The 24,524-nt window shown below is 33.3% G+C and overlaps 1 protein-coding gene across 4 annotated transcripts in view; it reads left to right on the top strand.

The window, feature by feature from the left end:
* Window positions 1-15,159, top strand: part of ARHGAP5 (Rho GTPase activating protein 5) — a 73,059-nt gene extending 57,900 nt beyond the window's left edge. For all 4 annotated transcript variants that reach the window (XM_067738006.1, XM_067737996.1, XM_067738015.1 and 1 more), the window contains exons 4-7: window positions 2,027-2,104; window positions 4,872-5,003; window positions 7,028-7,133; window positions 12,231-15,159. In XM_067738006.1, the coding sequence (XP_067594107.1) occupies window positions 2,027-2,104; window positions 4,872-5,003; window positions 7,028-7,133; window positions 12,231-12,558 (644 nt within the window). In that variant the 3' untranslated portion in view covers window positions 12,559-15,159. The remainder of the gene's footprint in view (window positions 1-2,026; window positions 2,105-4,871; window positions 5,004-7,027; window positions 7,134-12,230) is intronic.
* The last annotated feature ends 9,365 nt before the right edge of the window (window positions 15,160-24,524 follow it).

Genomic DNA, 24,524 nt, shown 5'->3' with positions numbered 1-24,524 from the left:
TGTCGTTTTTAACACCTTTAGTTTGGGAGAGTTGCTCAGCTTCTTTTGTTTTTCTTGACTTTGAGACTGTCAGACTTTAAGCCACTAGTTTTAGCTTCCGTTGATGATTATTTTTTAGTCTCTCATTTTTTGTATGTTTATTGGTTGGCATTTTACTGTACAAATGAACTTTTTATTTCTCCTTCAATTTGAGGTTACTGTTTCCTCATTATTAGATTCAAATTATGCATTTTTGTTAGAAATACCACCAAAGTAATGTTGTATCCTTCTAAATGCATCATATCTGTTGGGATAGGATGTTATTTTGTCCCACTGTAGATGATAATAATTTTGGTTATTTGGTGGTGTCTGCCATGCTTCACTGAAGTTAAAACTTTGGATTTAATAACTTTGACACTTTTATCAGTGGATTTTTGCTACCTTTATGACCATGAATTTCTGAATATAAAAAATTAGAATTAACATATTGTCCCATACAAGCACCTTGACATTTGTCCAGGGATAAATTTGACAAATTCTGCGTTTCTGTTGATTCTTTTTTTCTCCTTGGGATCAGAACAATACAATGCCTTATCAAATGGAGTCTCTTTCAGAAGTGCTTTCAGAAACTTCCCATTGAACATAGAGATAGGTTTTCGTCTGATGACACAAATATTAGATCTTTTGTTATTGTCCCACAAATCCCTGAGGCTCATCATTTTTTTTTAGTCTAATTTCTTTAGATTGGGTAATTTCTACTGATTTGTCTTCAAGTTCATTTATTCATTATCATTACTCTGTCATCACTTTTCTATTATTGATCCCATTCAGTGAATTTGTTGTTTCTGTTACTGTATTTCTAGTTCTAAAATTTCCAGTTAGTTCCTCCTTATGTTTCTGTTTCTTTGCTAAAACTTTCTATTGGGAAGTTTGTTTCAAGTGTGTTTATAATTGTTCACTGAAGTGTTTTATGATGCTTTAAAATCCTTGTCAGATAATTCCACAACTGATATCTTTGTATTGGTGTCTGTTAATTGTTTTTTCTCATTCAGGTTGAGACTTTCTTGGTTCTTGGAATGATGAATGATTTTAGTTTTATTATTATTGTATTCTAGACATTTTGGGTAGTATGCTGTGAAACTTTGGATCTTATTTAAATCTATTTTAGCAGGCCTCCTCTGACACTGCACCAGGCAGGGGAAGTGCAGCTGCCTCATTACTACAAAGTGGGGCTGGAAGATTGGACTCCCCTCCCCACTTGATCTCTACCAGCCTCTGTTGACTACCGTGGTGAAGAGGGGAGGGTACCTCTTACCTCAAGGTGGTAGTAGAAGTTCAGACTTGCCATTCAGTCCTTGCTGACACTCTAGAGAGGGGAAGGGGCACCTTTGTTACTGCTGGCAGAGGTAGAATTCTAGTCTCCCTACTTGGTTCCACTGATGTGGATGAGGAGGAGTGGATTCCATGGTGTTTGGCTGTAGTAGGGCAGTAACAGTAAAAAATGTTTTTGCTTCCTAGTCTGCACCTTTCCCAATCCTTTCATTAGAGAGAACTGGCTTTTCTTGTTGGTTTTCTGAGTGGTGTTTTGTTTTTATTTTTATTTTTTTGCCTGTGCTCATTGGTACTTCTGGGTTGCAGGCTTCTCTGTTGCCTGGTCTAAGATACGTAAGAAGCAAAAGGAAAACCCAGGAAACTCACTGTGTTGTTGTTCTTCAAATTCTGTGGTTGCTATTCAAATTCACTTTCTCTCCACCTTTCAGAGTCTTTTGACGTTTTTAATATATTGCACTTAGGAATTTTAGCTGTGTTTAGTGGACTAGGAAGAAATGTATCTTATTTTACATGGAACTGGGTAGGCTAAATGGTTTAAAATTAAGGTAGTCCATTAAGAACTTACTTTAAATGAAATGCTCAAGAATATTTTATTCTTAAAAATATTTTACCACCATATTTTCTAAGTCACTAAGATGTACATAAGGTTAAGTAAATTCTTTGTTATAGCTATATATTCATGTGTAAAAGTCTATTTATTTCTTTATTCTTTTAGGATTATGTACTGAAGGACTGTACCGTGTTAGTGGGAACAAAACTGATCAAGACAATATTCAGAAGCAGTTTGATCAAGGTAAGAAGATAATTATAGATATATTTATATATATATTTGATCAAGGTAAGATAATTATAGAAGATAAAATAAAATCATTGTTTTATTATTTCCCTCATTGAAATTTCATATGAAAACCTCCTAAGAATATGGATGTTTAGGGGAGAAAGTTTTGAAGTAGTATTGGAAGTATTTAATGGAACAGATACCACAGTCAACAAATGGGAGAGCTATAAATCCATTACCAGAATTAGAGAAGCAATAAATTGAGTTATGATGCATCATCATCTTTGTATATCACAGATTGCACCTATTTAAAGTTGTGATTTAAAAGGTTTTTTTTTTCCTTCATGATACTGGGCCAACTAACCATTAGGAAGTTTCAAAAAGCTGAATTTCCTACTCATATTAAAGGAAATCTGTATGAGATCAAAGGTTTAAATGCAAAAAATGAAAACTAAGTTCTAGGGAGAAAAACGAGTGAATATATTTATAATCTTGGAGTAGGGAGAGGCCTAAACTTGACATGAAACCTAGAAAGCATGAACAAGATGATAAACTAGACTGCCTAAAAATGTAAAACTTCTGTATGAAATAGTGTATAAAGCAAACAGAATCAGGGGACAAACTGTAAACTTGGTGTGGCTGTGGAATTTCTTTGCTAGATTAAGCAATTCATATCAGAAGAAAGCAACCAACAAATATATGAAAATATGCTCAACCTCTGTCAGTTATAAAGAAATAAAAATTAAAACAAAAAGGTTGTATTTATTTTATTATGTGAGTGGAAAGGATTGTTGGTAGAGTGTAGGCAAGCAGGTATGTTGTATGCTGTTGGTTATGGGTGCTTCAGGTAGCTTTGTTGGAGAAATTCTATTTGTAAATACTTATGTTACAAAAGTCTTTGTGTAAGCATACCAAGATATTTATTGCAGCATTGTTTGTATTTTGTTTTAAAGGTAGGGGGACCAATCCTGTTGACAAGTAGAATACTAGATAGCTGTATAAAATAATGAAGATTATATGTGTTGAAATGGTAAAATGTTGAGTGGTAAATGGTAAAGTTGAGTGGTGGGTGGGGTGTTTGTGTGTGTGCCTTGCTTTGAAAGACTGGTATTTCATTATTGCATGATATTTCAAATACCATACATTATTGCATGGTATTTCATTTAAAAAAAATTGTTAGAAGAACTGCTTAGACTTTAGCAAATTGGTACAATTTCACTTCAGGTAATGAAGGAAGAGTAGTCGTCAGTACCAGGGCCTTTTGAATTAGAGTTTCTGGTTTTGTTTTCTGGTTCTGCCACTTACTGTCTTTGTGGCCTAGGGAGGTTAACCTTTCTAAATCTCAACTTTTTCATATCTAGAATGGGAGTGATAAGAGTAACTGAGGAATAATGAGATAATGCATATAACGAGTTTTCTGTGCCAGGCACCGTGTTAAATGTTCACTGGGTAGCTGTTATTACAAGGAATATAGCCTGCCTAAGGACCTAAGCTTTAGTACATAAAAGTTGTTATCATAACATCTTTATAATATTTTTAAATGAAATAAATCTGAATGTTCAGTAATAGAATATTATGTAAATTTTTATATCTGGGAGAATGTTTTATAGCCATTAGAATTGTTTATGTAGGGCAGAATGTAAGGATTGGTGATTCTTGGTTAAGGATATATGTGAGTTCTTTGTATTTTTATTATTCTTGCAAATTTTCTGCAAGTTTGAAATTACAATGAAATGTTACCTGCCCCCTCAAAAAGTTTTTAAAAGTTGCTTGTGAAATTTTATTAACCTTGGATAATGCCTTAAAAATTAAATCCAATATAAAATCTATCTATATATATATATATTTTTTTTAATGAGCAGAAAAGGGCTGAAAGGAAACATGCTAAAGTATAAACAGTGATTATCTCTTGGTTATGGGAGTAATTTTTTATTATAAATATTCATTGTATTTATAATAAGGAAAATGTTACTTTTTTAATAGCAAATTAACCTTATGATATACCTTTAATATGTTACATTCTTATTTTTTAAGTCAGAACTTCACTGATAAGTGTTTAAAGTGTTTTATATTAAAATTTTTTAAGTATAATTTCTCCACCAGGGAACTAGTAGATTTACACCGTAGATTACAATTTATATTAGCTTGCAGTATAATATTGTAGAAAAAACACACAAAAGTGGTCCTGCGATGTGAGAATAATAATGTATATTGAAACAATAAAATAGTGTTCGCCTTTTACCCCTTTTATGTCCAGTTAAGCATACTCCATGAGGTATAGTGATTTTGTTTTTTCTTCCAGTTTTATTGAGATAATAATTGACATACAGTACTGTATAAGGTGTACGACATAATGATTTGACTTATATATATCATGAAATGATTACCACAGTAAGTTTAGTGAACATCCATCATCCATCAAAACTTGAATTTATATGAATGATTCCTATCTTTTGTCTTTCTGCTTCCTTATGGCCTCTTTTAAATAGCTTATGTGAACAGAATGTTTCAAAAGAAGAGAGATGTCTCATATACTGACAAGCCTAATAGCATTTTTTTATTGTCACAGAAAATGCTTCTTACTTGGTTTTCTCTTTCCTTATCTATAGTTTGTCAGGCAAAATTATATTAAAACAATGGGGAAGGGATGAATCAGCCTGTGAAGAAAGGTGGTCCATGAGAAGACTTAAATGTCTTTGGATCTACAAGTATCCCTTTAACTTACTTCTCCTGTAATAAATTTAAATTTATTATAGTTTTAATTTTTATTTTTGTCTTATAGATCATAATATCAGTCTAGTATCAATGGAAGTAACAGTAAATGCTGTAGCTGGAGCTCTTAAAGCTTTCTTTGCGGATCTACCAGATCCTTTAATTCCATATTCTCTTCATCCAGAGCTATTGGAAGCAGCAAGTAAGTAAAAGCCTCCTTTTTTTTTTGAGAGGGATGATGATAGTGGGGTTTGTACATTGATTGCTTTGTGTTAAAATCAGTCATGCACTAGAATATGTAGCTAATAAAAATTCAGCTTCTAGAACTGTTTATTAAAGCTCTTTCCCTTTAAATAAATAGTTTTATCTAGGCTCCCAGATGACTAGGTGCTCTTAGAAGTTAGATCATTATACTAGAAGTTTGAGATTTGTGTTTTTAATTCAAACTCAAAGGCATTGTAAGAAAAAGAAATTAAGTCTTGGGCTTCCCTGCTGGCGCAGTGGTTGAGAGTCCGCCTGCCGATGCAGGGGACACGGGTTCGTGCCCCGGTCCGGGAAGATCCCACATGCTGCGGAGCGGCTGGGCCCGTGAGCCATGGCTGCTGAGCCTGCGCGTCCAGAGCCTGTGCTCCGCAACGGGAGAGGCCACAACAGTGAGAGGCCCACCTACTGCAAAAAAAAAAAAAAAAGAAAAAAAGAAATTAAGTCTTCAAATGAATGTATCTGTAATGTACTTTAGTAACATATTAACCTGTGTATGGTCTGTATACATGTGTATATAAATATTTTTTAAGTCAAAGAAATTAACTTTGGCCTCATGTCTTAATTCAGTTTTTGAAAAAGACAGACAGGAAAATGGGTACTCATTCAGTATTGATTCCTACTTGGCATCATCATTCATCCAGATGTTTCTATGAATCAAATACTCATTTGTTATCTGGAAAATGAGACCAAAGGTCTATTTGAGTATCAGGTAACCTAGTGCTTAATCCACATTGTGTTCTCAATGGCTAAATTTAATGTAGTTTCTAAATATTTCTCTTTAATATTTCCTTTTGATTACAAGTCTTCAAGCTCTGTAGCATGAGACTACTTATAATACTTATTGTTAAAGTTCTCAGTTAATTTTCTTTTCATTGAAATCCACTTCAGTATATTGTCATAAGATGCAGTTGCCTTATACATTCTCTCATACGAAAACTAGGAAAATAGTCCAATTGATAGCTTAGATTTTCTTACGTTTTGGCCATGAACAATAGCCTCAGAACTTCCCTACTTAGGAAATATTGAGGGCTGATTTAGAAGTAATATGTGGCAAATGAGAAATTTGTTAGTACTTAGTGTACTACCATGAGTTGGTTGGCAGACTGGCCTCCTCCAGAGGAATCCATTGTTATTTTAGAAGAATGAACTGAATGAGGAAGAGCAGAGCAGTAAGGCACTCTGTCCTCTCCCATTTACAGCAGAGCCACATTTCAGTTATCCTGTTTCATAATTTGTGTAAATTTGGAAAGTAACTGAGCTAAATGCTTGTACTGCTTGTGTTACTTGTGAAGAACAATGTTTTATAAGCTAAGTGGATTATAAATAAGTATAATGCTTTAAATCAGGTGTTGGCAAACTGGCCTGTGGGCCAAATTTAGTGTGCCATCAGTTTTCAGAAGGCTTGCAAGCTAAGAATGTTTTTTTACATTTTTAAATGGTTGAAAAAATATTAAAAGAAAATTTTATGAAATACTAAAATTATATGAATTCAGATTTTTAAAGTTCTGTTGGATCACAGTCACTCTAGTTACATATTGTTTGTGGCCGCTTTTGTACCACTGCAGAGTTGAGTAGTTTCACCCACAAAGCCTAAAATACTTACTATCTGTAGCATGAATATTAAGAGCCTAACAGATTTGTAAGTAATTAGTTAATTCTAAATCAGTATCTAGTTATATAAGTTGCTTAGAGAAATTACTAATATACCATTTCCTATTTTGCCACCCCCAGGTTACTTTGATCTTCAGTTATTAGCTTTACTTGTGAAAAGGCTATTGTAAATAGATGGTGGTCTGTTTATTAGCAGGCTCTTTACAACATTTTCTTTGTTTTTGTTTCCCTCTCCTGATATGCTTTATATACATTCTTGATTGTCTCATACAATAAGCATAGCAGGAAGCTTTATCAATATTTTTTAATGTTTGTGTTTCACACAAATTCCTCGCTACTTTAATTTTACAGAAATCCCGGATAAAACAGAACGTCTTCATGCACTGAAAGAAATTGTTAAGAAATTTCATCCTGTTAACTATGATGTATTCAGATATGTAATAACACATCTAAACAGGTATTTTTATTTTTCGTTTTTGCAAATAAAATGCACTACGGATTTCAAACACGTAACTTTATAAATTGGGTGATCATAGAATAGAGAAAGAGAGACTAATTTAAACATGCAGTTCAATTTTGGTTCTCTAAATTAGTTTTTCTGTATTTTTAAAATAGATTTTTCATCAACTTGTTTAAAGAAAGGTATATGACCCTTTTAGTATCTAACATGATTATATAAATAATAAGTGTGGTGAGTACTTTTTTTTTGTCACTGCTGTTCTTTAACAATTCTCTTCTATAGAATCTTAGAATTTTAGTTATGAAATGACACTTAGATAATTAACCAGATCAACCTATTTGAAGTTGGAAAGGTTGAGGTTTAAAGAGAGAAATCACATGCTCAAGTGACACATCTTATAACTAGAATCCAAGTTTTATTAAGTGGTTTAATTGCCTCTTCTTTTGTACTGTGTCTCTTTTGTGTATCTTGCTTGTTTTGTTTGGATATTCTTCATAGTGAAATTTTATTAGAAACTTGAATTCATATTACTATCCACCTTGACTGTGACTGAAATGCAGGACATTAATCCTATATCAAAAGCCTTAAATATGTTAAGCTTCAAGTTTATACTTTTTTCTATAAAGATACTCTTCCCAACACCATTTCTTAAATGAAAGGCAATATTAATATTGTATAATAGCGTAAAGCTCAAGACTGTGGAATTAAATAGGCTTGGCTTTGAAACATTTTTAGTTCTGTGGCTTTGGACAAATACTTCACCCTGCCTAAGTCTTGATTTTTCTCAACTATAAGAATGAGAAGAATAATAGCTCACAAAGTTGTTATTGAGACTGAATAGAATTATTAGTATTTGTACTACATTTTTCAAAAGTCTACTCTTCACAGTATTTTCTACTAGCATTTTAACGAACTGAGGTTTGGTTTTTTTTAACTAATAATGTCAGTGTCCAAAACAAATACATTTCAGTCTATACCTCTTAAAAGAGAGTATTAAGCAGTGTTTAAAGTTTTTTTGTTGTTATCAATGTAGCATAAAATTATATTAGCACTTCTAGTAACTCTTCTCTGGGGTCTCCGTCTGTGAGAAAATACCAACATACATAGTATTGCAGTATAATTAGTGGAATTTCCTCTTTTGAAAATTACCATGCAACGTGGTTCATGATTTAACAGATGTGTACAGGGCACTACAGGAGACCTTACCCAATACGGAATGTAGGGATGGTATATGAACATATTATTGTATTGCCTGATTAAAGTGCTGAAACAAGAATTGGACTTTATTAAAAACAATAGGGAAAAGAGACAAAGGGAAGAGCATATGCAAAGAATCACAGTGCTAGCCCACCATCAATGTTATATTAAGACACTTAACTGTGTTTGACTCCAGTGATACAACAGTTAATGACAGGCATATTTGGCATGTTGAGGAACAGCAAAAAGGCCTGTGTGGTTTGAGCAGAGTGAAGGATAGGGCAGTACTACCCAGAGTTTAGCCTATTGATTAGTTTTAGTCCTCAAAATATTCTACTGACAAGGAGGTTGCTTTCATGTCTATCACTAAGTGCACTGTTGAGTTCAGCTGACATTTATGGGGGGTGGGGTGGGGAGCAAGACTTTGTCAATGAAAAAAGCATTGCATGATTGTTACTCTGAATGGTATGGGGAGCCACTAGAGAGTAGAACAGAGAAATAGTATCATCAGACTTAAATTTTAGAACAAACACTCAACTATTGATTATAATGGATGTACTTTTTGTGACAGGTACTCTTGTAAACCCTATACAGACATAGCAGTAAATAAAATAATCACATTTCATGGAACTTTACATTCCAGTATAGGAAATAAATGATAAATATATATTGGGTGATTGACAGATTGCAAAAATTAATCCATGGAGCTGTTCTTTGGATGTATTTTCTCTCACCTTCCATATTCAGTGAGTTATTGTGTCAAATTAGTTTTTTCTCCTGATTAGTTTTCCTTTTCATTCCTCTGCCACTGCTTTAGTTTAAATTTTATCATTTCTCATTTAGGAAACTCTAGTTTGTCATTGAGCTCTCTCTCTGCCTATTTTTCTTCTTGATTCTCCCTTGATCCTGATGCCAGAATGATCTTTCTAAAAGTTCTTTGTGTAAAGATCACTTACATCCTAAAGGAAAAAAATCTAAATTGTTTATCATTAAGTGGCCTAGTTCTAACTTACTCTGTTAAATCTCCTTTCCTTTTCCACCGTGCAACACCAAGTGCCACTGTATTAAACTAATAGGACTTAACCGAAAGTATCAATTTGTGCCTGGTCCCTTATCACATCTTAACATGACTGCCTCAGTCTTTCTCAAAATTCAGTCCTCAAAGCAGCAGCATCAGCATCACCTGGGAACTTGTTAGGAATGCAAATTATCAGGCCCCACCCCAGACATACTTATCAATCTGTTTTAACAGGCCCTCCAGGAAGTTCTGATACACACTGAGAATCTGTTTGTTTGCTTTTTTATCGAAGTATGGTTGATTTACAATGTCATGTTAGTTTTCAGGTGTACAGCAAAGTGATTCAGTTATATATATTCTTTTTTTAGATTCTTTTCCATTATAGGTTATTAAAAGCTATTGAATATAGTTCCTGTGCTATACAGTATTGTTTATCTATTTTATATATAGTAGTGTTTATCTGTTAATCCCAAACTCCTCATTTATGCCCCACACACCCTTTCACTTTTGGTAACCATAGGTTTGTTTTTTGTGTCTGTGAGAATCTGTTTCTGTTTTGTAAATAAGTTAATTTGTATCATTTTTTTTTTTTAGATTCCACATATAAGTGATATCATATGGTATTTATCTTTCTCTTTCTGCCTTACTTTGCTTAACATGATAATCTCTAGGTCCATCCATGTAGCTGCAAATGGCATTATTTCATTCTTTTTTGTGGCTGAGCAATATACCATTGTGTGTGTGTGTGTGTGTATATCTATCTATCTATCTATCTATCTATCTCTCTCTCTATATATATACACATACATACACACCATATCTTCCATGTCTTAGCTATTGTAAGTAGTGCTGCTGTGAACATTGGGGTGCATATATCATTTCAAATTAGAGCTTTCATCTTTTCTGGATATATGCCCAGGAGTGGGATTGCTGGATCATATGGCAACTCTATTTTTAGTTTTTTAAGAAACCACCATACTGTTCTCCATAGTGGCTGCACCAATTTACATTCCCAACAACAGTGTAGGAGGGTTCCCTTTTCTCCACAGCCTCTACAGCATTTATTATTTGTAGACTTTTTGATGGTGGCCGTTCTGAGCAGTCTGTGATGGTATCTCGTTATAGTTTTGATTTGCATTTCTCTAATAACTAGTGATGTTGAATATCTTTTCATGTGCTTCTTGGCCATCTGTATGTCTTCTTTGGAGAAATGTCTATGTAGGTCTTCTGCCCATTTTTTGATTAGGTTGTTTGTTTTTTGATACTGAGCTGTTTGTGTATTCGGAAATTAACCCCTTGTCAGTCACATCCTTTGCAAATATTTTCTCTCCGTAGGTTGTCTTTTCATTTTGTTTATGGTTTCCTTTGCTATGCAAAAGCTTATAAGTTTGATTTGGTCCCAGTTGTTTATTTTTGCTTTTATTTCTGTTGCCTTAGGAGACTGACCTGAGAACACATTGCTACGATTTATGTCAGAGAATGTTTTCCCTATGTTTGTTAGGGGTTTTATGGTGTCATGTCTTATATTTAAATTTTTAAGCCATTTCGAATTTATTTTTGTATACGATGTGAGAGAGTGTTCTAACTTCATTGATTTACATACTGCTGTCCAACTTTTCCAACATCATTTGCTGAAGAGACTGTCTTTTCTCCATTGTATATTCTTGCCTCCTTTGTCAAAGATTAATTGACCATAGGTGTGTGGGTTTGTTTCTGGGCTCTCTCTTGTGTTCCAGTGATCCATATGTCTGATTTTGTGCCAGTACCACGCTGTTTTGATTACTATAGCTTTGTAGTATCTGAGAACCACTGTTTTGACTAAATTACTCTTTCTTCCTACTGTTTTACTAACACCCATCACCCTTGGCTCAACTCAAACATTACCTCTTCAAGGACCCTGACCACCCTCATCTAACTGATTTGCTACCTTTCCTTTGTACTTTTTGACTCAACAATTAGATTTGATGCCCATATTCATGTCTTTCAAATCTATGGGTATTTTCAGAACCTATACTTGACTACCACATAGACACACCTGACTGGGCCCCTCTATACACTATATTTTAACAGAGGTTGACTTTATTCTGAATATTCTAATTTAGTTTCTTAACAAATAGTAATAACTTTTACCACAGAACACATGTTTTTAGAGCACTTATTTTACCTCAGATGAGCAACTCCTGTGTTTGGGGGTGTGGGTCCTTTGGTTTAGATTTTTAATTTTTTGATATACAAATTCAAATAAAAAATTTTCCTGCTACCTTGCATATTGGGCTGTTTCTTCATGTGTGAATGAGAGGATTGGATAAAATACCTAAACTTTCCTCCCAATTTAATAATTTTGAGTTAAAATTCAAGATTTGCTTCTTATGTTTCTTGCTTATTACAGACAATGGTAGTAGTGCTTGCTCACATATTTAAAAGACTGGATGCAAAATAGTTAACATATGGTCGTTTGTAAATTATTTATTGTCAGATCAAAAGAATTTTAAGGTAGAATTTGCTCTGTGAACTGTTGTCATTGAAATTAAATTTGTAACGATGTACAAGGTAGTTAATGATTAAAAAGATTGTTTTTTGGAATACTAGAAACTTGAGTTTTTTGAAAGTTGAAAAGTCTCCCGGTTGGAGGATATGATAGTTTTTCCAAAGTAAAAACCATCTTTGGTTCTCATAAGGAATGGATTTTACTGCTTTTTTCTGTTATTAGAATGTAGTTGAACATGGAATGCACAAGCAAGAAAATGTTTTAAATTTGAAGTTAAGATTTTTAAAAAAGGTAAAACCAAATCATCTGAAATAATATCCAGCTCTCAGATTCTTTAATTGCAATGAGTTTTGACTGGTTTCTAATTTTTTTTTTCCTATCATAATTTCAGGGTCAGTCAGCATAATAAAGTCAACCTAATGACAGCAGACAACTTATCCATCTGTTTTTGGCCAACTTTGATGAGACCTGATTTTGAAAATCGAGAGTTTCTGTCTACCACCAAGATCCATCAATCTGTTGTTGAAACATTCATTCAACAGTGTCAGTTTTTCTTTTACAATGGAGAAATTGTGGAAACTGCGAACACTGTGGCTCCTCCACCACCTTCAAACCCAGGACAGTTGGTGGAACCAATGGTACCGCTTCAGTTACCACCACCATTGCAACCTCAGCTGATACAACCACAGTTACAGACGGATCCTCTTGGTATTATATAAGTAGGAAGTGATTGCAGACAGCCTGAAATTGGACAAAAGCAAATCTAGGCATGCATGTTTCAGGGTTCAGTAGTATACTTCATGTTTCTTACAGATAATTCACATTCAAAATAATGAAACATTTTCTCTTTGAACTATATGGTATTCCTTATTCATTTACATTACAAATCTAAGACCATGTGATAAGCATGACTGGAGAGGTTTAATTTTTATAAACAAAAATAGCTATAAAATACAAAGCTGCTGTTGCATGCAACCTTATTGCAATCAGTATATCATTCCTGTGGCATTTTCTGTCACATTATATTGTGAATAAAATTTTTCTATAGAAATTAAATGATTTAAAAACTCACGTATATGAAACATTTAATGCTTTCCAGCCTGCTTTATGGCTGGTTTTGTTATTTGGTGTGCTAATTTGAGCAACTTAATTTACTTTTATCAGTCTGTATAGATAACTAAAAGCCCAGTTAAGTATTTTATAATTTCAGGCTACTTATGCCATGCTTGGGATGTTGTTTGAAAGAAAGAAAAGTACACTTAACATATTTCTGCACCTTCATCTTCTAAGTAAACCTGTGGATGATCTGATGGGGGTAAATGGACATATTTCTTGTACACACATACCAAGGACATGCTTGTGGCTAAAGTGAGTTGATAATGTTGTGCAAAGGATAGTTGTCACCAACTCATTTCTTTATAGTCCATGATGAAACAAACATCTTGTATACTGTTAATTCTGTAAACAGATGCATGTTCAAAAGATCTATTATGGTCTTGTAATCTTAATCTAATATATTTTAGATATTTTAATTTTTTCCCTCTTGGGAAATACATTTAGTATAGTGTAGAAAATACTTCATGACATTTTCATATAAGGTTATATAACTTTTCATACATAAACATGAAATTTGTTGTAGAAAATTCTTTAAACCAAACATTTTAATCTAGGACTTCAATTTAAATCTGTCCCTTGAATCTATTTTTATGTGGCCCTTAAAAACATATCCAAAAATCCATTGCTAATATAGCAATAAAAATACTTTGGGTACTGACAGCCTCTTTGGAGTATGTATATATAAAGTTGCATACTTGTATTCATATTCTTTTCTGTGATATGTTGTACTAAAATCCAAAGTGGCTTTTGCACCATTTTTTAAACCAATTTTTTCCTTTGATGTTGGTACCAGATTTGCTGTAAATGACTGCTGCTTTGGAGGTTAAACATTTCTTTAGTGAAGTTACAACCAGAACACGAAATTATGGATAAAATTTTCAGAATAAGTGGCATAGGTAAATTTTGTTAGGCTTTATTCAAAATTTGTTCATTATCAAACCATGCCGGTTTTTTTCCCAGAAAGGGAAAAAATGGTTTTTTTGTTGCTAGGTTATATTTTGTGTAGTAAAGAAAAAATTCTTTGGTCCACATTGTAATCTTCATACTGCAATTTTAAGGTTGTCTTATGTGTACTGTAGTAAATAGATGATTTTGAGATTTGAGGCTCCTAAGAGTTTGATTTACTCCATTTTTTCCTAAAATAAATATTCTTTCCCAACTGTTATGTCCTAGGTATTGTACTTCTAATTTTAACTTCAGAATCAAGATGTTGACATGAACCAGGCTGCTGTTGAAGTACATGTATATTATAAATTATCTTATTTGTGTTATACTCTTACATGTTATTATCTTTTCTAAGAAAACAAAGTCCCTATTATTCCTATTGCAAAGCACACAGGAATTAAGAAAGTACAGTAATTTTAAAAAAGAAAAATCTGGTAAATGTAGTATTCTTAACTTGTTCTATATTACTTATACCTATTGTCTATATAGCTTTAATTTATAGCTGTCAGTTTAACATCGGCATGTCTGGCAAAGAAAATTAAACTTTAAGAGTTTTATAAACTGTTTCTAGGTTGCTAAAGAATTTATTTTTCTACTATATATGGTATAGACAAAGCTCAAAACTATGTACAGGAAAAAAGCCTGACTATTTCTTTTGGAAGTAGGCTGAAAAGAGAATTTTCAGAACTGTTCATGTCTTCAGTTCATTTGGTCATAACTTTGCTATTGTAATATGTGAATCCCAGTTTATTTAAGCTATTCTCTTTTATACTGTGTTAATTTAACTTTCATGTGCATTTAGTACAACTTTTGTTATTGAAATTAGCATTTACCATTTTCCACATTTACTACCTTACACCTTCCCAAAAATTTATCTCCACTTTTCTATGCATTCTATAATTGATTTGAAAAGCTTCATAGTGGGTCATTTAAAATTCTACTTTTGGTTCACTTAACAGATAGGTTACAGTTAATTGAAAATTAAAATACGGTTTAAAGCTCAGTCTGTTACACTGAATTGATTGCGTTTGTTTTTGCCAAGGGTTTAGATAATGTTTTTAAATATTAGAAAAATAATGCTAAAAACAATAATATGATTAAACTTTTTTCTGGTAAGTTACTGGAAGGTTTCACTGTTTAGGGAACTATCATATATGAAACTTCTTAAAGGATGAAAAGATATTAGGTAGTCTCGTAATTATGCGTAAACATTAAGGCATTATATTTTACAGTTTTAAATAAAATTCCATCTACACACATGTTGCCATCGTTTCATTTAAGCTTCAGTGCTTGTAATTATTACAGTATTGTACTTAACAGTATCTAGATTAGCAGTATAAAGAAGCGTAGTGGAATTCTCAAATTTTCAGTAGATTTATGGGAAGTCAAATTCTATTCAACAAACACTTATTAGGATATACAATTAATTTTAGAACAAAATTCCAGGCACAACATATTTTCATTTGAAATGGTATTTGTTAGTAGTGCTTATTTTTTCCAACATTTACAATGTAAATAATGTAGGTAGCAGCAATCTAACTTAGCCAAAAAGCAGCTTTTATTTTCCATACTATATGTAAATAATGTAGACTTTTTTTTTTGAGGTACTGCAATTTAATTTCTAATATCTCTTAGATAGGAACAAAAAGGAACAATTGGAATAAGAACTTAGGCCTTAGCTTCCATGTGATTTTTAGTTTTTTATACAGTAATAATTGTGATGCTATTTGTCAACTGGATATAAATATATATATATAATTTTAAAAAGTCAAAAGTGCTTTGTTTCTTCGTTTATAATTAATGTAATTTTGTGCTTCACCAACAGGATGCTGCAGTAAATTAAATATCAGTGAAGCTTCTTCTGTATGAAGAATGCTGTGAATAAAACATTAAGAAGCTGTGTAATTTTAAGTTATAGTTGCCTCTAATTTTACCATTTTATTGGTAAAAATCAACTAATATTTTTTCATAAAATAGGAAAATGTTTTTAAAATTGTGATGAAAATTTTATTAGGGAAGTGTATTATTGAGCTTTTACTGTACCCATGAGAGGAGATCTAAAATTTATTCTGGATGTATACATACAGATGAAAATTAATTTTTAAATGTTTAGGAAAACAGGATTGCACAGATTTCTAAGACTCAAATGTTACCTGGAATTTCGAGCTGTGGCTAGACATATTTTGAGCCACTGAAAATTTTTTGAAGGCTATTCTAGTTTATAACAGAGGTGCTAACATTGAACAACAATATTTTTATTTTCTTCATGGTTTATGAATATTAAGTCAAACTTCTATAGGTATATGTTGTCAGATTCTATGGATCTGGTGAGGTCAGTTTGACCTGAATCATTTTATTTGTTTATCTTGAGTTTAATCCTTTTAATTAAGTTCCTTAATTCTTAGGCTGAACAATTTCTGATTTGTTTCAGAACTTTATGGGACACTTAAAATTTTTTATTGTGTCTGAACTGTTAAAGTTCTTAGCATTTTCAATTTATCAAATGTCTGAAAATAAAATTTTCTAAGGTTTAATAAGGGAAGGAACTACTCTTCAAAACTGATTTGTTATGGTAGGATCTGTGTGTAGTTGAGAAGACTGTACAAGCATTAATGACATCTCATATCCAATATCCAGTCGTTAGATGTGATCCAAGTACCATGATCTTTTTAAAGCAGTTAAAAATCTACTAACTAAGGAACTTTGGGAATATCCACTACTCAGTTGGTCCTCATCATCATCCTATAAGCATGAAGCCATTTTTTTTTTCCCTTACAATATTAGTTTTAACTCTTGGGGTGTGTTTGGGGGGTGGCGCTGCGTGGGAAGGATCCACAGTTCTCACATTGTTTAAGTCTTAAAATGTTCAATATTAGTCTGTAGAAATTTTGCAGGCAGTAGGAATGATTTTGAAAAGCTAATCAATGGTAGTCAAAGGTAGGATTTCAGTTATAACTAAGTTTAATGTATAAAATTATAAACCTTGAAATTAATGCAGTGCTGGCAGTTCTGGTTTAGTTATTTTTTACTCATCATTAGAAGAGTGCCAAGACCTGCAGTATACGCACTTCTGCTGTAAGTAGTTGTCAAGGAATTTGTACTTTAGAAACGACCTAATATTTGTTTATTCCCACAGTATAGTTTTTCTATTCAGCTTTATTTGCCTCATAAAATTTATTCATAAATTTATTATGAACTATTTAATAATGGCTTTCTTGTTCTAATAGTTTATCTGATACTTAGTTAAGATTCCCTTAGTGTTAAAACCTATTTTTTCAAATTTCTGTTTTGTGTTAAATCTTATTCCAGCACAAGTGATGTTGGATTAGCAATTGATATATTTACTAATTGCTTTACTAATTCATCAAACTTAGTTTTAGTTATGTATCTGTACTCACCAGATCATTTTCTTTTTTTTCTGTTATCTATTTTATACATAGTATCAATAATGTATATATTATTTATATACACACACACACACACACACACAGATCATTTTCTTATGACCTTGAACTAAATGTTCTGTCCTAACTATTTAGTATTTTTAGGTCCTTACCAGTTTTTTTTTTTTTTTTTTTTTTTTTGCGCTATGCGGGCCTTTCACTGTTGTGGCCTCTCAGGCCACAGGCTCCGGAATCGCAGGCTCAGCGGCCATGTCTGACGGGCCTAGCCACTCCGCGGCATGTGGGATCTTCCTGGACCGGGGCACAAACCCGTGTCCCCTGCATCGGCAGGCAGACTCTCAACCACTGCGCCACCAGGGAAGCCCCCCCCCCTTACCATTTTTTAAACTATCTTATCAGTTTCAAATTTGGAGCTCTTAGTTTCCCTTATCTCTAGATTCTTGGTATTTCATTTTATCCAAATAAATGTCTTTGTAGGCTTAGTTGCTCCACGGCATGTGGTATCTTCCCGGACCAGGGCTTGAAACGTGTCCTCTGCATTGGCAGGCGGATTCTTAATCACTGCGTCACCAGGCAAGTCCCTATCCAATTCTTTATTGCAAAATGACTTGTAAGTTACTTTAAAATCCACTTAGATAATTATGGTCATGGTGAACAAACTTTTTGGTGAAAGGACAGACAGTAGATGTCTTAGACTTTGTAGGTCATGCAGTCTCTGGCACTACTCAACTCTGCTGTGGTGCAAAAATAACCAGAACAATATAGAAATAAATTAACACGACTGCATTCTAATAAAACTGTGTTTATAAAAAAAAAAAAGGCAGCAGGCTGGATTTGGTCCACAGAGCTGAGTTGATTGATCCCTGCCTCAGATGGTTAGTAGAATTAGGATCTTCCAAGTTTTATCCATGTGGAATAATGTATGATAGAGTAACACAAAGTAATGTAGGTCAAAGTAAAATTTTATGAAGGATGATGACAGTTGCCCGCTGTTCATGCTGCCTTTTTTCCCAAAGGGGATCATCTTTTTTTAGTTGTAAGTAATGAGAGCTATGTGGAATAGTTTTTTGAAAGATCATAATAAATTATTAAAACGTTGCATCTAGAAGGTAGGAATGATGATATAATTTTATACATCAGAACTGAATTGCTTTCATAGCTTTATTTCTCTTCTTAAGGATAACTTAAAGTAATATTTTTGAGGGCAGTGCCATCTCCACACACTATATATTAATCATGATCATATAATAAGTATGTCAATAAGTTGTATAGGTTAATGAAGTGGTTAATATCTTTAAAGTGCTAACCCTAAAATAAAATCATGTCCATAATGGATCTAGAAGTATGTGACCATCATTTAATGGATCATCTCTTCAAACTGTAGGTCTCTACTTCTGAAATCTTTTTGGTTGTTTTTAGTCTATATTTAAGTGCTATATGAAGCTTATAATGGCAAATCCTAATAGATTCATACTTAAGTTCAAACAAGTTCCTTCAGGTAAAAATAACCTTTCTCAAGTTTTAAGAATGTGCTGGCCTTTGAGTGTTTTTCTGTTTATAGCAATGGTTTCCATACATCAGAATCACTTGTGGGAGCTTTTTAAGAATCAGGCTATCCAGAAGCTAGCCAACTATACAAATCTCTGAAGTGCAAGTGTAACAGATTTATTCCCAGTCGTGTGCTTTTGTATTCCATCTAGGGAGGACAAAATGGAGTTTCCAGAAGAAAAATTTCATATGGTGAGGGTTAATTACATAGAAAAAGCCTTGGTATTCAAATTTAAACTCATAACTATATCATGTAGGCTTGATAGTTACTGAGCAATTTTATAATCATCCATTGTAATAATCTAGTTAAAACTAAGCTTTTTAATGGCAGAGATCTGGGCTTGTTAGTAAGGAAATTTTAATGTTATTTCCTAGAAATTCAAGTATTTACAATTCCTTCTTCCCCTTTTTGTGAATAAAAGGGTTCTATCAAAGAAATAGAGAGGAAAATGATAATAAAGGGAATAGGGCAAGGAATTGGAGGAAAAAGTAATTTGTACTGTAGAACGTTTTTTAGTGTTCTAACTTTATACATCCTGAATTTTCCAAAGTTGTCATTTTCATTTTTATACCACTTTAATATTTGCCTTACAAACGATGTAGAGGTTCTATTTTCAATGGGACGTAGTAGGTCACAGCAGGTAAAACTACACCATCTAACATATAAAAGCAAGATAATTTTCGAAGGCCATATTTTTAATGGCATCAGTGTGATATGGAAATGACTGACTCTAAAATAGACTTCAGTCTCACAGAGGGGAGAACTATTCAGAGGTTAGTGGAAGATCAAAAAACTTTTTTTTTTTTTTTTTTTTAAAATCTCCCTGATTTCCTTTGCAGTATCAGGGCATAGTCTGGGGATCTGCATTTGGCCCAGGCAGAGGGCCATGTTAAGGGAAAAAGAAACCAGCTATGCTTTTAATGATTGCATAGGGCTGGAGTTACGAAATTGGAGGTTTGAAAGAATAGCCAGTCTTCCTGTCAAGATATTAAATGTTGTAGCTTAGAAAGGCTAAAAAAGCTAAGCGGAACATTTCTGACAGGCAGAGCTGAATCCCTTGCAGATTCCTGTACCTCAGAAATGTAATAAGTGGGTTTTTTTGAGAATTCTGTAGGAGGTAGCTGAGCAGCTGAGCAATACTTCTGATGGCCTCCTGTAGGCATAGGTGGGTTTTGAGTTTGGGGGTAATTTACACAGCAGTAGATACTAGCACAATTGCACATCAAAGTTCATAGTGGGGGTATACGTTATGAATGCAGTGATTGTGCATTTCCTTCACTTCCAAGTCACAGTTCCAAGTGTAACAAAATTCACACAGAGTGAAATCATATATGTGTACTGAGTGAGAAAGCACTAAGTGCTAGAGTAAATCTCAGTAAATGTCAGAAAACTCCCTGTAATGAAAAATTATATTTGTACCAGATAAGAGAGAGCCTTTGTAAAGAAATCTTTAAAATACATGTCAGAGAACCTGTACTAGACAGAAATTGTATGAGTGTGCGTGTGCTGACTGTGGTAGCTCCTCTAGGAAATATCACAGAAGCAGTGGAATCCAGTGGCTGCTGGACTCAAAAGGGAAAGAAACTATGTGAGAAACTGTGTGTGTGTGTGTGTGTGTGTGTGTGTGTGTGTGTGTGTGTGTGTGTGTGTGTGTGTGTGTGTGTGTGTGTGTGTGTGTGTGTGTGTGTGTGTGTGAAGGCTTTTCCAAACAGTGTTTGAATATGACCAGAGTAGTCATGCTTGAGTCACCGTTAATGCAGTGACGGTGGGAAGAGCCTTGGAATGAGTTATAGTGTATATCAATTTATAACTGAAAGAAAATCTGTTTCTTCAAAGTGAGAAAGTCTTACAGAATCAGATGAAATTGCACATTACAGATTTTATATAGCCTAGAAACTATATAAATATATTTGTGAGAGGAACTCTGAGGAGAACAAAATGAAGGATGCATTGAGGAAAGGGCATCTCATTTCACTTAAGTAATAATGCATAATGAGGGAAAACCTACCAGTTTGAAGTATTAGGGTGTGGACCAGCAAACTTATAAAGGGCCAGATGGTAAATATTTTCAGCTTTGTAGGCCAAGAGGCCAAAACCAAAAATATTATATAGACACTTAAGAGAAAACAAATGTCCACAGTATTTCTACTGACAAAAATTAACGTCATTGCATCGCAAATCATTTCCAATTGAAGTTTGGAAATTCCACAATTGCACAAATATATTTTTAGATATAGATATTTCCCTTGCAATTTCATCAAGGTCCGAAAAATCCTGCTGGAATTATAGTGTAAGTTCGGAAAGTACATCCAGTGCAAATTTGGAAATGAAGGATTCACTTCTTGTTTTAACTTCTGATAGTACTGAAAGGGTATAAAGTAGCTTGACATTACTTTTGATTCAAACAATGTTAATTGTCATTGAGATGACTTTACTGCAGCATAGATTTTGCATGTAAGAGCTATTTTGCCACCCTCCACAAAAGAAAGAAAAGCATTTTATGTGAACATAAAGTCAAGTGGAATTTAAAGGAAAAAAAAAAGTTACACAAGTTTGTTTCGTTTTGTTTTACCACAGTTCCCACATATCTTCACCCTTATCAAGCCACCTTTTTTCTTACAAAAAGTCAGGTTCCTATATAGTTAGAATATAAATGGCTTCAGTAACAAGGGATTTCCATTTATAATAATGCCAGGTAAGGTCATTTGGACCAACTCTTCAACTTAGGACACTTACAAAAAAATGGACAAAATTATTTCAAAAAAATCAATTTGAAGTCCATCAAAAAACTAACAAGATAGTGAAGATTTGCAGCCAGGAGTTTGGAAAGAAAAGATGCCTAGATAGATAAACCTGTGTTTGGAATCACTTCCCCCTTGGATTTTTTTGAGAATTCTGTAAGAGGTAGCTGAGCAACTGAGCAATACTTCTGATGGCCTCCTGTAGGCATAGGTGGGCAGAAGTTGGAGTTCAAGACCTCAAGTTTGGTGTCCATTACAAAATAAGGCATGTGTGGAGGAGATAAGGCAACATGAATTAAAAGTAACAGAAACACAAAATTTAAAATACGCTAACTGAGCCCTAGGAGATAAAAGTCAAGATGGAGATTGCAGCAGATAACTGGGAAAGTACAGAAAAGTACCAAATGGAAGTTAGAGAACCAAAAAATATATTAATTGAATTTAAGAACGCAAAGGATGGGCTTATAGCAGTTAGACACAGCTGACGATAGAATTCGTGAAAGACTGGTCAGAAGAAAATAGAATAAAATGAGAACTGAAAGAATAAAAATACAGAGAAGAGAGTTTTGTGATAAATTTAATGAACTTCCCAGAAAGAGAGCAGAAAGAGAAAGAGGTAGAAGGATTATATGAATGGATAATGGCTGAGATCTTTGCACAGCTATCTGAGAGCAAGCAACTGATTCAAAGTTTGTGAATTAACCCCATGCAAGAAAGAAAAAGAAATCCATACTTAAGCATATCATAATAAAGCTGCTGAAAACTGGACAAAAAATTATAAAAGCAACCAGAGAAAAAGAATCACCTTTGAAAGAGTACTGCTTAGACTAAAATCTGCTTTCTTAATCAAAATATTAGAAGCCAAACAACAGTGAAATTATCTTTACCTAAAATTCAGTAACAAAAAATTTAGCCTTTAAGGAATCTCCAATGGAATGCTGATATGTAGGAAAGAGTGAGAAGAATGAAAAGCAATGAAAAATACCTTGGTAAATCTAATGTTAACAATAATAGTAAAAAAGAGTCTAACATCAAAGTCAATAGAAGGGGGAAAATAAAAAATGCTTAATAAAAAGGGGAGAAAAAGAAGAAAGAATAAAGGCAAACAGAACACAAATGTATTATGGTACATTTAGACCCAAATATATTAATAAGTACATTGAATTAAAAAAAATGTTCTAAATGATACGAGAATCAGACTGGATTAAAAAATGACAAAATCGCAAGCATTTACAAGGGCCCCACCAAAAGTCATAAGGATCAGAAATATTAAAAGGAAAAAGATTATAAACAACTGATATCTATTAAAATGAATCTGTAACTTCAAAGTTCATGACACACATAGGCCTACATGGCTTTGCTGGTGAATTTCACCAAATAAGGGAGAAATAACACAAATCTTATATAAAGTCTTTAGCAGAACTGAAAAGGAGGAAATACTTTAACTGATTTTATGAGGCCAACATAATCTTGATAATTAAATTCAACAAGGACATAATTGTGGGGCAAGCTCATGAATATAAATGCAAAAATCTTAAGTATTTGTATTTAGCAAGATATTAAGAGGAAGAAATAGAGTTGGTTCAACTTTCAAAAATCAGTGACTAATTTGCATTTATGGAATAAGAAAAATACATGATTGTGTCAAAAGATAAAAAGGCATTTTATAAAAATATATCATGCAAATACTAATAGCTGGTATTGCCACGCTATTATCAGACAGTAAAATATAACGCAAAAAGCATTACTAGAGAGAGAACATTTAATAATGATGAAGGGTTTATTCAGCAAGAAGAGATAGTAGTTCTAAATTTGGAAGCACCTAATAACATAGCATTAAAATAAATAAAGCAAAAAAGAAATACAAGGAGAGAGAGAAAAGTTTACAATCCAAGTAGGAGATTAGCACCTCTCTTTCATAGCTGATGGAACAAGCAAATAAAATACCTGAAGGTACCAAAGATTTGAACATGGTAAGCAAACATGACATAATGGACCTATATTACACATGGCACCTAATAATTGTAGATATTTACATGAAATTGTTACAAAATTGGGGCTTCCCTGGTGGCGCAGTGGTTGAGAGTCCGCCTGCCGATGCAGGGGACACGGGTTCGTGCCCCGGTCTGGGAAGATCCCACATGCCGCGGAGTGGCTGGGCCTGTGAGCCATGGCCACTGAGCCTGCGCATCCGGAGCCTGTGCTCCACAATGGCAGAGGCCACAACAGTGAGAGGCCTGCATACTGCAAAAAAAAAAAAAAAAATTGTTACAAAATTGAATATACACTGAACCACAAAGGAAATCTCAATAAATTTCAAAGGATTAAAATCACACAGAGTTTGTTCTCCAGTTACATTAGAATTAAGGTAAAAATCATTAACAATAAGATAAGAAAGTCTCCAAATGTTTGGAAATTAAGCATATACTTCTAAGAAGTTCATGGGTGAGAGAGAAATTGAAATGAAACATATTTTGAACTAAAAGATAATGAAAATAACATCAAATCTCGTGGGATGTTAATTGTGGGAGGTTGCTTAGGGCTGTGCTTAGAGGGAGATTTATGGCTTTGAATGTGTATATTATAAACAGGATTTATAGCTTTCAATGCATGTATTAGGAAACCTAAATTATCAGTAGGAAAAAGAGTAAAAAGTAATGAAGTAGAAAACAGACACACAGAGTAAAGCCACAACTCATATCTTTGCTTTTTGTTTTTTAATCTTTCCCCAATGTGAAATTTTTAAAATTTTATTTTATTGAAGTATAGTTGATTTACAGTGTTGTGTTAGTTTCAGGTATACAGCAAAGTGATTCATATATATATATATATATATACATATATATATATAAAATATATATATTTTTCAGATTCTTTTCTCTTATAAGTTATTACAAAATATTGAGTATAGTTCCCTATGCTATACAGTA

Source organism: Pseudorca crassidens, chromosome 1 (assembly GCF_039906515.1).
Source record: "Pseudorca crassidens isolate mPseCra1 chromosome 1, mPseCra1.hap1, whole genome shotgun sequence".
Taxonomy (NCBI): Eukaryota; Metazoa; Chordata; class Mammalia; order Artiodactyla; family Delphinidae; genus Pseudorca; species Pseudorca crassidens.
This window is presented reverse-complemented; position numbering and strand designations above follow the sequence as displayed.